Source organism: Balaenoptera physalus, assembly GCF_965194825.1.
Source record: "Balaenoptera physalus genome assembly, chromosome: 1".
NCBI classification, from domain to species: domain Eukaryota; kingdom Metazoa; phylum Chordata; class Mammalia; order Artiodactyla; family Balaenopteridae; genus Balaenoptera; species Balaenoptera physalus.
The window spans coordinates 85,274,550-85,290,357 of record NC_138882.1 but is presented as its reverse complement, the minus strand read 5'-3'; the positions used below and the strand labels follow the sequence as shown (position 1 = coordinate 85,290,357).

The window sequence follows — 15,808 nt, the reverse complement described above, 5'->3', positions numbered from 1 at the left end:
GGGTAATAGAGTTTAAGAATCTCCCTGTTTTCTGTACTAGGTATGTCTGAGCCACTTTCCTGCTGGAGCAAACATGGCGGTGGTGGTGATGGTGGTGATGGTGGTGATGGTGATGATGAAGCAGACAGTGATGATGGGTCACCTCACAAAATGCTAATTATGTGTCCATCATTGTGCTAACTGAATTACACAGATTCATTTAATTTCTAAGCATAAGAAAGTGGGCACTCTAAATGTGATTCTCCCTACATTTTAATAAGGGATTCAAATCCTGAGGAGTTAAATAATTTGTTCCTCAAATCAATCAAGCAAGAAGTAAAAAAAAAAATAACCTGGATTTGAAATTATACAGAAATAATCATCGATAGGACTCAAAATTCAGATAAAACTTATTGTGAGAGCCTGAAACGTGGGGTCAAAGAAGGACAGAAATCAACCAAAATTATGATATGGTATAGCAAAAAGCAGGTTGTAAAAGAAAGAAAATATTTTTACCATCAAACAAAAGAATTGTATTTTATTCAAGACGTGGAGGATAAGGAACAAATGCTCAGCTGGTAGGAACCCCTGTCCAGATGACAGACTGACACAGAAGACATTAACAGATTCCTCAGAGGGCGCCCAGGAGGAGAGCTGCTGCTCTTCTTTCTGAGGCTCTGTGATGCTTTCTCGGGTACGTCTCAGAGGGAAGCGGTATAACGCAGCCTCAGATAGGAAACCTCTGACGGACAGGAATCACGACACGCATACTGCAGGCTGAAGGGTGGAGAAGCTTCTTCTGTATCCATGATGGGCGTTAAAGAGAAGATGAAGGTGGAGCTGTGGAACTCGGTGAGCCAATTGTCCTTATCCTTTCCTGATCCATAGAAACGCTGAAGCTGTTACTTGTTCTTGGGTGGGCACTTCTGCTGGCATTGTTGGGGAGGTGGCACAGGAGGGCATTTCTGCTGGCACTGCTGAGGTGGGCATGGCTCAGGGCACTTTATACGTGGGCAAGTTTCTGGACACTTGGGAGGTGAGCAAGGATCAGGGCACTTAGGTGGGCACACTGGAGGTGGCTGGCAAGGCTGCTTGCACTGCTGCTGTTCAGAAGACCTCTTTCTGGAGTCTTAATATCTGAAAGAAAGTATATGACCGTGTTCACAAGAAGGAATTCTTACAGAGAAGAGCGGAAAAGCTTGTGTAATAACAACAGATACTATCTCGGCAATCTCTAAGCATGGGCTTTAATATCTTTAATACCTTTCAATGAATTTCTGACTTCTCTCTCGCTCTTTAGCAAATCGATACATCACCCCAGAGAAAAACTTTTCTTTTCTCACACAACTTTTCCAAAGAAAATATCTTTATTTGAAAGAAACAAGCAGGTGTTTTTACTTTTATTTCTTTTTCTTTTTTATGAAAACAACATGTTCAAAAAAGGCCAACACAAGCTCTAAAATCCTGGGCAAGCTCACAAGCTATTGCTATCATCATCTTCTCTCATGAGGTACCAACAGAATGACATATACAGAGCAAAGGACAATCAGGAAGAATGTAAGGACCTCACACCTTCTAAGATAAATGCCTCTAACATCACAGCAGAGGGACACCAAAAAGGCATAAGAAAGAGAAAATACTGTATTCTTTATCTTTCATGTCAAAATTTCCTATCAATTTCTTCTTCAATACAAGAATTCAAACAAGGTATCAGAAATCTCATAAATACAATATAACTTTGTGCCCAAATTGCAAGTTCCCATCCAATAAGTAGCATTAAACCCATGATGGTAATTTTGGACCCATCAAATTTGCTGTCTCCAGGATAAATGCTACATTCAGAAGCTGAAGAACAAACTTGAACTAAAGAATCCTACTCACCACGTTCTCCAAATTCAATTGGGACTACAGTAGCAGGAGGATGGCTGTGATGCAGCAGAGGACCTATTCATTGGGGCTTGCTGTCCCACCTAGGAGGAAGGGGAGCTGCCAAAACTGGCCCGGTCCAATCATTTCCCAACCAAAATGCAAATCCATCTATAACTGGCTTGGCAAGGACTCTGAAAACAAGAAATGTCCTGCTCCAGGACCTCCTCAATGGATTACGTTCTCATGACTCACAGAGTCCCTGCCTTAGCTCTCCGTTTCCGTGGTTTATGGCAGTGGGGGGATTTGGGAGGTTCTCTAACTTGTAATCAAAATTCCCCTTTCTTGATTGGGGAAGACGACCCTTTTCTATCTTTCGCCTTCCTTGACTTCTACAACTGCCTTCCTAGCTGCACTTGATCTGGTGACCATTTTGATGCCCATAATGGTTTCAAAAGGGTCTGGCTACGTAGTGACACCTTTCTCTTTACCTCAAGATTTTCTTACAATGCATTTCCCATTTATTCATGGCTTGCCAAGCAAAGTCTCTTCTCTTCTTCTAAAATGGACTGAGGGAAGTTAGCAGATCATCTCAGATGACTTCCCATCATGACACTTAGACACGTTCAGTAAAGTGGTGACCTCTAGGGTCCTCCTTTCACTGCTTTGCTCCCTCAAATAACGAACATCCAGCAGTCAGATTCCTGGGACCTTTATAAAACTGTTTTACTTCAGGCCAAAAGGAGCTCACTAAGAGCATAGCATGAGCTACCATAACTAAGAGGAGCTGGCAGCTCAGACTCTAGATTTTCAACAGAAATCAAGCATTTTGCTCATACCGCCCAAAAGTGTTATACCACCTGCTCCTATCTAATTTCTCCCAACTAACCTCTTTGGATTTCTTCACCTTGAAGAAAGCCCAGAGGATTGTTCAAATTTTCTGGCTTCCTGTCCCTTTGAAATTATTGGGAATCCCAATATACAATGCCATTCAAATAACTAATTTTACATGTATTTAATATTTATGAATTATTTAAACACATGTTGTTTCACAGCAAATCTAGGGAAAACTTTAAGAGGAAGTCGAAATCACTTTATTAAAAATGCAGTCACTGAAGTTCATTGCCATTCATATACAATTTTTCTATCATTAATAACAATTTTATTATAATTTTAACTTAGTTTTTACATTTTCCACTTTGGTCACAGTGGAACGTATGTCAAATAAACCTATTTCCTGCTCTATTTTCTTCATACAATTTGTTACTGTGCTGGAAGGAAGTTTTGATGGTTAATTTATGGGTCAGCCTCAGTGGCACAGGGTCCACAGTTATCTGGTCAAACATTATTCTGGGTGCTCCTGTACAGTTTCTTTTGGATGAGAGTATTTTTTAAATCAGTGACCTGAGTAAAGGCAGTTGCACTCTATAAGGTGGGAACTCCTCATCCAATCCACGGATGGCCTGAATAGAACAAGGCTGACCTTCACCCAGGTAAAAGATAATTCCCCTGTCGGATCGACTTCCAGCAGCGTTTCAGCTCTGCATATTTTGAGTTTGCCAAACTTTGTAATATCTCTCTCTCTCTCTCTCTCTCCCTCTTTCTCTCTCTCTCTCTCCCTCTGTCCCTCTCATTCTGTAACATATTTCTATATGTATATATGTACATATATGCTGTAATATATAATTTAAATATTTCATCTGCCATATCATGTACATGATTAACTATGGCCAACTAAATTAAAAATGTTCAAAGTTATTATAAAGTGAAGTTAAATTAAAAATTATTAATGTTATGTAATACATGTGGTGTGGAATTATGACAAACATAATGAGGTTTTAGCGAATAACTGAAGTTCGGGCAACAGTGTCCTATCATGTTCTCCAAAGATTTCCTTTCTGCCTTTTCAGAGATTTAGCTGTCAACATTTCTTCTACAGTTCCTCTCTTCTATCCTGGGCCTGAACACTACTCTTTTCTATGCTGTCCCCTTGGGCACTGAAGCTTCTCGTGATGGGCCATGGCTGGTGAAGAGCCGTGTCTCGCTTAGGAATAAACTTGTAACTCTCACTGAATGTTACTGTAGAATGTGGGAACACATGTTTAATGGAATCAGGATAGCTTACCTCACCTGAGGAGAACACTTCCCTAGACTGCCCTCGTGTGCTTAAAATTCCTTTATCAGGAAATAAAACTGTTGTATTCCATAAGTAAATACCAGATTTCAATTGTGTGAAACCAAAAATAGATATAAGATACCATTTAAAACCCACAGCATCACATATAAGTGATTGAGAGTGGGGTTGGGAGGGGAGAGAAGATCAGAGCACTAAGGTCTGAAATCTAGATGAAATATGGACTTAGGGCTCATCTGATATACTTGCTTTCTTCTGCTCTTTGCAAACATGCTTTATGGCTTTGAAGACAGTAATAGAAAAAAAATTTTCACCGTTTATTCTCTGTCTACTTCTTCAACTCTCCGGAAACCTCCACCAGGCATATTACCTTCGCTGCCCAATATATACACCTTAACTGTTCAATTTAGTTCTTTGAAATGTTGCCCATGCATTTAGTAATAGTCCTTTAATATCTTTCATAATTCTTCCTGCAGTCAGGAGGAAAAAGTGGCCTAGTAACTTGTCTTGGCCAAATAATCAGGAAGATTTTCAGGAATGTGGTTTTATAATGGGAAAGGAGGAAGAAGAGGACAATGAGGAGGAGAGGAAGAGAAAGAGGAGACACCTGAAACCTGTGAAAGAGTCACCAGCTGGGCATGCGCCAGAAGTTCAGGACATAAACTTTCCTCCATCTCAGCCACATCTTCAGTGACTACTACATATTTTTTAAATATTATGATAAATTGTTATAAAAATATTACCTCATATAATATAATGGGGAAAACATAAAGCTGTTCAAAAATAAGCATGTTTATTAAACGGCCAAAAATAATCACTGCTTATATTTTGCTGTTTTTAGTGTTAGGAGTTTTCAATTTTCATAAACCCACACACATGCATACCTGTCTCTCAGGTTACTGATTTGAGATCTTTTATCTTCTGTAAAACACATGCCTCCAGCCGTAAGTTGCTCTCTATGCACTGCGTTACATTTATCCTTAAAGTTCTTCTATGTTTTCTTTTCATTTTCATTCATCACAAAGTATTTTATATGTATTTGTTATTTCTTCTTTGAGCCAATGTTTATTTAGGATTATATTGCCAAAGTCACAGATGTCACAGAAACAGATAGTAGAATGGTGTTCAGCAGGGCCTGGGGGATGTGGGAAAAATGGAGATGTTGGGCAAAGGGTACAAGTCTGTAGTCATACGATGAATAAGCTCTGGGAGTCTGAGGTACAGCATGGTGAGTCTTGATATTAACACTGTGTTGTGTACTTGAAACTTGCTGAGAAAGTAGACCTTAAGCATTCTCACCAAACACAAACGCACACACACACACACACGCAAAAACTCAGCCATACACACAGTTAAATGGCTACTGTTGAAGTAATTAATGTATTATGTAACCTATGGTGTAAATCACTACACAAAGTACACATATGTCAAATCGCCACATTATACACAGTAATGTGTACAATTTAATCAATTATACCTCAATAAAACTGGAGGGGAATGATGAAAGAATAACCATCATACAAAAGAGTAACAACGTTTGAGAAGCTCTGTGTTCCTTCTCCTCCTTGCCTCTCTTAGGCTCTGATACTATTCTCTGAGAGAGCTTCCCTTATCCATTATTCTCTGGGGCCCTGTATCCACCTCATAGGGGATATTCAATTTTAATCACCTGTACTGACCACATCTGAAGTAGGTAGGGTTGAAAGTGGGGAAAGGAGGGCTGGAAAGTCATTACAATTCTTGAAAAATCAGTCTTTTTCGTTTTGGCATATAGTTTATTTAGTTGTCAATTCCCTCAAACACTTAATAGGCACCTGACATAATTCGTTCCTCCAATCATTACTATGTGCTAGAGACCTCACTCAGGTCCTTTTCTGGAAACAATTTTCTGGCCTGATTAAATTGCTGCCTTGATCCCTGAACATAATACAATTACCATGAGGATCCCTGGCACACAGGTGGAAAGACTACAACTTTTGTAACTTTTCTCTATTGTTACAGTCACCTGAAATTGGGCTTCAAGTTCAAAACCACTTCTAGGGCTTCCCCGGTGGTGCAGTGGTTGAGAATCTGCCTGCTAATGCAGGGGACGCGGGTTTGAGTCCTAGTTTGGGATGATCCCACATGCCGCGGAGCATCTAGGCCCGTGAACCACCACTACTGAGCCTGCGCGACTGGAGCCTGTGCTCTGCAACAAGAGAGTCCACGAGAGGGAAAAGCCCGCGCACCGCGATGAAGAGTGGTCCCTGCTTGCCGCAACTAGAGAAAGCCCTCGCACAGAAACGAAGACCCAACAGTGCCAAAAATTAATTAATTAATAATTAATTATTTTAAAAAAACACTTCTAATCTCATCTCTTACTCTTTAGGGCTTACAAGTGTTGCGTTTCCTAATTCAACAAGGTTTTGAATATCTGGGCTGTATTTTTTCCTTTTCATTTTTTTCAATTTCCGACCTGCCAACTAGAAAGTTTTTCCTGAACATATGTCTATTGAAATACCCTGGTCAAGTCAACAAGTGACCAACATTTAGTCTGCCTCTCAGGATACCATGGACAACCATTACTGCAAACATTTTGCCATTGAATAAAATGTATCACCACATTGATGGCTTCCAATATCTGATTCCTTGCCAAATACCTCCAGACTCTTAAGCCAATGCCCTAATTTTAAGATTTCTACAGGAGCATCACACCTCACAGAACTAAATTCTCTGTCAGGTCAAATAACACTAACTAAAGTAGAGACAACTCCCAAATATCAGTGTTGATTTCTCACTCATGTAATACTCTGATGAGCTTTGGGCAGTAATCTGGGGATCTTTTTCTTCTGCAGTTCTGGCATCTTGGACTCCTTTACATCTAGGACCACAAGAAGAGATATGCTTAAAGAACACATCCCTATTCACGGCTTACTGGACCACTAACCTAAGCACGTAGAAAACAAGCTGCATAGCAACAGTCATTTTGTAAATCTAGATAAACATTGGAAACCCCAGTGGACCTCAAAGGTGCGGTCAAATCAATTAAGAAAGTAACTTCAGAGGCGAAAATATATAATAAGACCCTGAGGTTGTTGAGTTTCACAGTAAGAAGAGCATGTTGTGCACATGGAGAGCAGGCAGCGCTTTGCCTGGTAAGGACACTTTAAACTTCCCATGATTTGTACTACCCATGTTTTCAGAACTACTATAATTTTATGCACAATATCCCAATATTTCCCAAAGCATTTAATGTGTCATATCAGATTATAAATACAGTTAAGTTGGAAAAGAAAAGGAACACAGAATATGAAAGTGTAATATAGTTTAAGAATCTCTTTCTGTGCTGTACTAGGTATGTCTGAGCCTCTTTCCTGCCGGAGCAAACATGGTGGTGGTGGTGATGGTGGTGACGGTGATGATGACAGAGACAATGATGATCGGCCACCTCTCAAATGCCAATTATGTGCCCGGCATTGTGGCAACTGAATTACACACATTCATGTACATTTTATGCCTAAGTAAGGAGGCACTGTAAATGTGGTTTTCCCCACATTTTAGTAGAGGGATTTAACTTCTGAGGAGTTAAACAGTTTGTTCCTCAAATCAATCAAGCAATAATTAAGAAAATAACCTGGATTTGAAATTATATACAAACAATCATCGATATAACTCTAAATTCAGATAACACTGACTGTGGGAGCCTGAAAATTGAGATCGAAGAAGGATAGAAATCAACCAAAATTATGATATGATATTGCTAAAAGCAGGTTTTAAAAGAATGAAAATACTTTTACCATCACAAGTAGAAATGTATTTTATTCAGGAAATGGAGGATAAGTAACAATTGCTCATCTGGTAGAAACCGCTGCCCACGTGACAGACAGACACAGAAGACAGCGCGAGAATCCTCAGAGGGCCCCCAGGTGGAGAGCTGCTGCTTTTCCTCCTGAGGCTCTGTGGTGCTTTCTCAGTTGTCTCCAGAGGGAAGCGGCATAGCAGACTCAGATAGGAAACCTCTGACCGTCAGGAATCACCACACGCATACTGCAGGCTGAAGGGTGGAAAGCTTCTTCTGTATCCATGATAGGCTTTGAAGACAAGATGAAGGTGGAGCTGTGGAACTAGGTGAGCCGATTGCCCTTATCCTTTCCAGATGCAGATAAAAGCTGAAGCTGTTACTTGTCCTTGGGTGGGCACTTCTGCTGGCATTGCTGGATAGCTGTCCCAGGAGGGCATTTCTGCTGGCACGGCTTAGGTGGGCAAGGGTCTGAATCCTTCTTAGGTGAGCAAGGATCAGGGCACTTAGTTACGCACACTGGAGGTGTCTTGCACTTCTGCTTGCACTGCTGCTCTTGAGAAGACATCTTTCTGCAGTCTTAATATCTGAAAGAAAGTATATGACCGTGTTCACAATAAGGAATCCCTACATAGAGAAGAGCAAAAGCTTGTGTAACACAAACAGACAGTATCTCTCCAATCTCTAAGCATGTGTTTTAATCTCTTTAATACCTTTTAATGAATTTCTGACATCTCTCTCGTTCTTTGGCAAATCTATTCATCAGCCCAGAGAAAACTTTCTTTTCTCATACAACTTTTCCAAAGAAAATATCTTTGTTTTGAAGAAACAAGCGATGGTTTCAGTTTTATTTCTTTCTTTTTTTTTTATGAAAACAACATATTTTTAAAAGGCTATCAAAAGTTCAAATATTCTGGGCAAGCTCACAAGCAATTCCTATCACCATTTTCTCTCATGAGGACCCGACAGGATGACTTTGTACAGAGCAAAGGGCAATCAGGATGAATGTAAGAGCCTCACACCTTCTAAGATAAATGTCTCTGAAATCACAGCGGAGGTCCAAGAAAAAGGTATAGAAAAAGGTAAACCCTTTGCTCTTTATCCCTTCATGTCAAAATTTCCTATTAATTTCTTTTTCAATAGAGGAATTCAAACTAGGTATCAGAAATCTAGTAAATACAATATAACATTGTGCCCATATTCCAAGTTCCCATCCACTAAGTAGCATTATACCCATGATCATAATTTTGGACCCATCATATTTGCTGTCTCCAGCATAAACCCAACATTCGGGGGCCTAGAACTAATTTGGACAGAAGAATCAGACTCACCAGGTTCTCCAAAGTCAATCGGAACTCGAATAGCAGGAGGATAGCTGTCGTGCAGCAGAGGACCTTTTTATTGGGGCTTGCTGCCCCACCCAAGGGGAAGCGGAGCTGTCCAAACTAGCCTCGTGCAGTCATTTCCCAACCCAAATGCAAATCTATCCATAACTGGCTTAGCAGGGACTCTGAAAACAGGAAATGTCCTGCGCCAGGATCTCCTCACTAGATTATGTTCTCATGACTCACAGAGGCCCTGCCTTAGCTCTCCGTTTCAGTGGTTTATGGCAGTGGGAGAATTTCAGGGGTTCTCTAACTTGTAGGCAAGTGTTCCCTTTCTTGATTGGGGAAGATGACCCTTTTCTATCTTTCACCTTCTTTGACTTCTAAAACTGCCTGCCTAGTTGCACTTGATCTGGTGGCCATTTTGTTGTACATACTGGTTTGAAAATGGCCTGGCTACCTGGTGACACCTTTCCCTTTACCTCAAGTCCTTCTTACAATACATTTCGCCTTGATCCACAGCTTGCTAAGTGAAATCTCTTCTCCTCTTCTAAAATGGACTGAGAGGTGTTTGCAGATGATCTCAGATGACTTCCCATCATGATACTTAGATACGTTTACTAAAGTGGTGACCTCTGGGGCCCTCCTTTCACTGCTTTGTTCCTTCAGATTAAGAACATCCAACAGTCAGATTCCTATGAACTTTATAAATCTGTTTCACTTCCGGCCACAAGGAATTCACTAGGAGCGTAGCATCACCTACCATAATTCCAATCAGCTGGCACATCAGAACCTAGACTTACAATAGAAACCAAGCCTTTTACACATACCTCCCAAACGTGACATCCCACCTGCTCTTACCTAATTTCCCCCAAAGGACCTCTTTGGCTTCTTCAATTTTTGAAGAAAGCTCAGACTAGTGTTTAAATTTTCCGGCTTCCTGTCTCTTTGAAATCATTGGAAAACCCTATCTAATAGGCAATGCCATTCAAATAACGAGTTTTAAATCTATTTATTATTTATGAATTATTTAAGCACATTGATTCACATCAAATCTAGGGGTAAATTCAAGAGATAGTTGAAATCACTTTATTAATAATTCGGTCGTTGATGTTAATTGCCATTCATACACTACTTCTTAATCGTTAATAATAATTTTACTATAACTTTAAGCTATCTGTAGATTCTTCCATATTGATCACAGTGGAATAAACGTGAAATTAACCTATTTCCTGCTCTACTTCCTTTATACAGTTTGTCCATGTGCTGGAAGGAATTTTTGATATTTTTTATGGGTCCACTTGACTGGAACAGGTTGCTCAAATATTTGGTCAATCTTTTTTCGGGCTTTTTCTCTAAGGATGCTTTTGGATGAGAGTGATATTTAAATCAGTGCCCTGAGTAAAGAAGTTTGCCCTCTGTAAGTGGGTAGGCCTCATAGAGTCTGTTGAATAGAACAAAAGCCGGACCCCTCCCCCATCCAGGTAAGAGACAATTCCCCTGCCTGATGGCCTTCCAGCTAGGGTTGGCCCTGCATATTTTGGCCTTTCCAGCCTTCCTAATCTCTCTCTCTATATTTGGCTCGTTCTCTGTCTCTTCTCTCTCTCTCTCTCTTGCTGTGTGTGTGTGTGTCTCTCTCTCTATTCATATATATATGCATATATACATACATATATGTAAATTGAATATTTCTTCTGCCATTTCATGCACTTGATTCCCTATGGCCAATTAAATTAGAAATTCATAAAGTTAGTTTAAAGTGAATTTAAAGTAAAAATTATCAATATTATATGCTACTTGTGATGTGTAATTATAACAAATATAATGAGCCTTTAGGGAATAACTGAAGTTCAAGAAACAATGCCCTAGTATGTTCTCCAACCCTGGCAAAAGATTTCATTTCTGCCTTTTCAGTCCAGGACCTGAACTATCTTCTGTCCCCTTGGGCACTGAAACTTTTCTTTATGGGTCATGGCTGGTGAGCAGCCCTGTCTCATTTAGGAAAAGTTTTCAACACTGGCTTTATGTTACTGTAGAACGTGGTAACACATTTTTAATAGAATCAGGATGTCCCATATCACCTGACCCCAACACACCCCTAGACTACTGTCATATGCTTAAAATTCCTTTATCAGGAAAATAAATACTTTTTATTCCAACAATCAATATCAGATTTAAATTGTGTGAAACCAGAAAGAAATGGAAGATACCATTTAAGACTCAAACCATCACGTATAAGTGACTGAGAGTAGGTTTGGGGAGGGGAGAGAGGATCAGAGCACTAAAGGTCTGAAATCTAGGTGAATTACAAACTTAGGGCTGGTCTCTTTTCTTTCTTCTACTCTTTCCACATGTGTTTTAGGTCTTTAAAAGACAGTAATATTAAAAATGTATTTTCATGCTCATTTTCTGTCTTCTCCTTCAACCCTCCAGTCCCCTGAACCTGCCATAGTACCCTTTGCTCCCCAACATGTACTCCTAACTGTCCAATTTTGTACATTTTCATGTCAATGCATTTAGTGATTAGTACTTTCATATTTTTAAAAATTCAACATTGTGAAAATCACTATACTACCCAAAGCAATCTACAGATCCAATGTAACACTGATCTAAGTACCAATGCCACTTTTCACAGAACTAGAACAAAAAAATTCACAATTTCTATGGAAACAAAAAAGACCCCAAATAGCAAAAGCAAACTTGAGAAAGAAAAATGGAACTGAAGGAATCAGGCTCCTGGACTTCAGACTATACTAAAAGCTACAGTAATCAAGACAGTATGGTACTGGAACAAAAAGAGAAATATAGATCAATGGAACAGGACAGAAAGCCCAGAGATAAACCCACATACATATGGTCACCTTATTTTTGATAAAGGAGGCAAGAATATACAATGGAGAAAAGACAGCCTCTTCAATAAGTGGTGCTCGGAAAACTGGACAGCTACATGTAAAAGAGTGAAATTACAACACTCCCTAACACCGTAAACAAAAATAAACTCAAAATGGATTAAAGACCTCCATGTAAGGCCAGACACTATCAAACTCTTAGAGGAAAACAATGGCAGTACACTCTATGTAAAGAATCACAGCAAGATCCTTTTTGGCCCACCTCCTGGGGAAATGGAAATAAAAACAAAAATAAACAAATGGGACCAAATGAAACTTAAAAGCTTTTGCACAACAAACAAACCGTAAACAAGACGAAAAGACAACCCTCAGAATGGGAGGAAATATTTGTAAACGAAGCAACTGACAGCAGATTAGTCTCCAAAATTTACAAGCAGCACATGCAGTTCATTATCAAAAAAACAAACAAACCAATCCAAAAATGGGCCGAAGACTTAAATAGACATTTCTGAAAAAAAAGATATACAGATTGAAATCAAACACATAAAAGCCTGCTCAACATCACTAATCATTAGAGAAATGCAAATCAAAACTATACTGAGGTATCACTTCACACTGGTCAGTATGACCATCATCAAAAATCTACAAATAACAAATGCTGAAGAGGGTGTGGAGAAAAGGGAACTCTGTTGCACTCTTGGTGGGAATGTAAATTGATACAGCCACTATGGAGAACAGTGTACAGGTTCTTTAAATACTAAAAATAGAGCTACCATATGGGCCAGCAATCCCACTACTCGGCATATACCCTGACAAAACCATAATTCAAAAATAGTCATGTACCACAATCTTCATCGCAGCTCTATTTACAATAGCCAGGACATGGAAGCAACCTAAGTGTCTATCGACAGATGAATGGATAAAGAAAATGTGGTGCATATATACAATGGAATACTACTCAGTCATAAAAGGAAAAGATATTGAGTTTTTTGTAATTAGGTGGATGGACCTGAGGTCTGTCATACAGAGTGAAGGAAGTCAGAAAGAGAAAAACAAATATCGTATGATAATATATATATGCAATGTAAAAAAAAAATTGTGAAGAACCTAGGGAAAGGACACAGGCATAGTGAATGGACTTGAGGACAAGGGAAGGGAGAAAGGTAAGCTGGGACGAAGTGAGAGAGTGTCATGGACATATATACTCTACCAAATGTAAAATCAATAGCTAGTGGGAAGCATCCACATAGCACAAGGAGATCAGCTCGGTGCTTTGTGACCACATAGAGGTATGGGATAGGAAGGGAGATGCAAAAGGGAGCAGATATAGGGATATATGTATATGTATGGCTGATTCACTTTGTTATAAAGCAGAAGTTAGCACACCATAGTAGAACAATTATATTCCAATAAAGATGTTTTTTAAAAATACAGTTAAATTGGAAAAGAAAATGAACACAGAATATGAAAGGGTAATAGAGTTTAAGAATCTCCCTGTTTTCTGTACTAGGTATGTCTGAGCCACTTTCCTGCTGGAGCAAACATGGCGGTGGTGGTGATGGTGGTGATGGTGGTGATGGTGATGATGAAGCAGACAGTGATGATGGGTCACCTCACAAAATGCTAATTATGTGTCCATCATTGTGCTAACTGAATTACACAGATTCATTTAATTTCTAAGCATAAGAAAGTGGGCACTCTAAATGTGATTCTCCCTACATTTTAATAAGGGATTCAAATCCTGAGGAGTTAAATAATTTGTTCCTCAAATCAATCAAGCAAGAAGTAAAAAAAAAAATAACCTGGATTTGAAATTATACAGAAATAATCATCGATAGGACTCAAAATTCAGATAAAACTTATTGTGAGAGCCTGAAACGTGGGGTCAAAGAAGGACAGAAATCAACCAAAATTATGATATGGTATAGCAAAAAGCAGGTTGTAAAAGAAAGAAAATATTTTTACCATCAAACAAAAGAATTGTATTTTATTCAAGACGTGGAGGATAAGGAACAAATGCTCAGCTGGTAGGAACCCCTGTCCAGATGACAGACTGACACAGAAGACATTAACAGATTCCTCAGAGGGCGCCCAGGAGGAGAGCTGCTGCTCTTCTTTCTGAGGCTCTGTGATGCTTTCTCGGGTACGTCTCAGAGGGAAGCGGTATAACGCAGCCTCAGATAGGAAACCTCTGACGGACAGGAATCACGACACGCATACTGCAGGCTGAAGGGTGGAGAAGCTTCTTCTGTATCCATGATGGGCGTTAAAGAGAAGATGAAGGTGGAGCTGTGGAACTCGGTGAGCCAATTGTCCTTATCCTTTCCTGATCCATAGAAACGCTGAAGCTGTTACTTGTTCTTGGGTGGGCACTTCTGCTGGCATTGTTGGGGAGGTGGCACAGGAGGGCATTTCTGCTGGCACTGCTGAGGTGGGCATGGCTCAGGGCACTTTATACGTGGGCAAGTTTCTGGACACTTGGGAGGTGAGCAAGGATCAGGGCACTTAGGTGGGCACACTGGAGGTGGCTGGCAAGGCTGCTTGCACTGCTGCTGTTCAGAAGACCTCTTTCTGGAGTCTTAATATCTGAAAGAAAGTATATGACCGTGTTCACAAGAAGGAATTCTTACAGAGAAGAGCGGAAAAGCTTGTGTAATAACAACAGATACTATCTCGGCAATCTCTAAGCATGGGCTTTAATATCTTTAATACCTTTCAATGAATTTCTGACTTCTCTCTCGCTCTTTAGCAAATCGATACATCACCCCAGAGAAAAACTTTTCTTTTCTCACACAACTTTTCCAAAGAAAATATCTTTATTTGAAAGAAACAAGCAGGTGTTTTTACTTTTATTTCTTTTTCTTTTTTATGAAAACAACATGTTCAAAAAAGGCCAACACAAGCTCTAAAATCCTGGGCAAGCTCACAAGCTATTGCTATCATCATCTTCTCTCATGAGGTACCAACAGAATGACATATACAGAGCAAAGGACAATCAGGAAGAATGTAAGGACCTCACACCTTCTAAGATAAATGCCTCTAACATCACAGCAGAGGGACACCAAAAAGGCATAAGAAAGAGAAAATACTGTATTCTTTATCTTTCATGTCAAAATTTCCTATCAATTTCTTCTTCAATACAAGAATTCAAACAAGGTATCAGAAATCTCATAAATACAATATAACTTTGTGCCCAAATTGCAAGTTCCCATCCAATAAGTAGCATTAAACCCATGATGGTAATTTTGGACCCATCAAATTTGCTGTCTCCAGGATAAATGCTACATTCAGAAGCTGAAGAACAAACTTGAACTAAAGAATCCTACTCACCACGTTCTCCAAATTCAATTGGGACTACAGTAGCAGGAGGATGGCTGTGATGCAGCAGAGGACCTATTCATTGGGGCTTGCTGTCCCACCTAGGAGGAAGGGGAGCTGCCAAAACTGGCCCGGTCCAATCATTTCCCAACCAAAATGCAAATCCATCTATAACTGGCTTGGCAAGGACTCTGAAAACAAGAAATGTCCTGCTCCAGGACCTCCTCAATGGATTACGTTCTCATGACTCACAGAGTCCCTGCCTTAGCTCTCCGTTTCCGTGGTTTATGGCAGTGGGGGGATTTGGGAGGTTCTCTAACTTGTAATCAAAATTCCCCTTTCTTGATTGGGGAAGACGACCCTTTTCTATCTTTCGCCTTCCTTGACTTCTACAACTGCCTTCCTAGCTGCACTTGATCTGGTGACCATTTTGATGCCCATAATGGTTTCAAAAGGGTCTGGCTACGTAGTGACACCTTTCTCTTTACCTCAAGATTTTCTTACAATGCATTTCCCATTTATTCATGGCTTGCCAAGCAAAGTCTCTTCTCTTCTTCTA

At 39.8% G+C, this 15,808-nt stretch overlaps 2 protein-coding genes and 1 long non-coding RNA gene across 3 annotated transcripts; all 3 read right to left on the bottom strand.

The window, feature by feature from the left end:
• Positions 1-833: 833 nt before the first annotated feature.
• On the bottom strand, positions 834-1,109 carry LOC309637540 (uncharacterized protein; the record flags this gene model as incomplete). The annotated part of the gene is made up of 1 exon (XM_082412472.1): positions 834-1,109. A coding segment is annotated over one exon (228 nt), but the record flags the coding sequence as incomplete, so codon positions are not given.
• Positions 1,110-7,760: 6,651 nt separating this feature from the next.
• On the bottom strand, positions 7,761-9,119 carry LOC309637559. The gene is made up of 2 exons (XR_014250654.1): positions 9,089-9,119; positions 7,761-8,344 (listed from the first exon to the last, which is right to left on the bottom strand). It is a non-coding gene; the product is annotated as an uncharacterized lncRNA (long non-coding RNA).
• Positions 9,120-14,242: 5,123 nt separating this feature from the next.
• Positions 14,243-14,510, bottom strand: LOC309637549 (uncharacterized protein; the record flags this gene model as incomplete). Its single annotated transcript, XM_082412477.1, has 1 exon — positions 14,243-14,510. A coding segment is annotated over one exon (228 nt), but the record flags the coding sequence as incomplete, so codon positions are not given.
• Between the last annotated feature and the right edge of the window lie 1,298 nt (positions 14,511-15,808).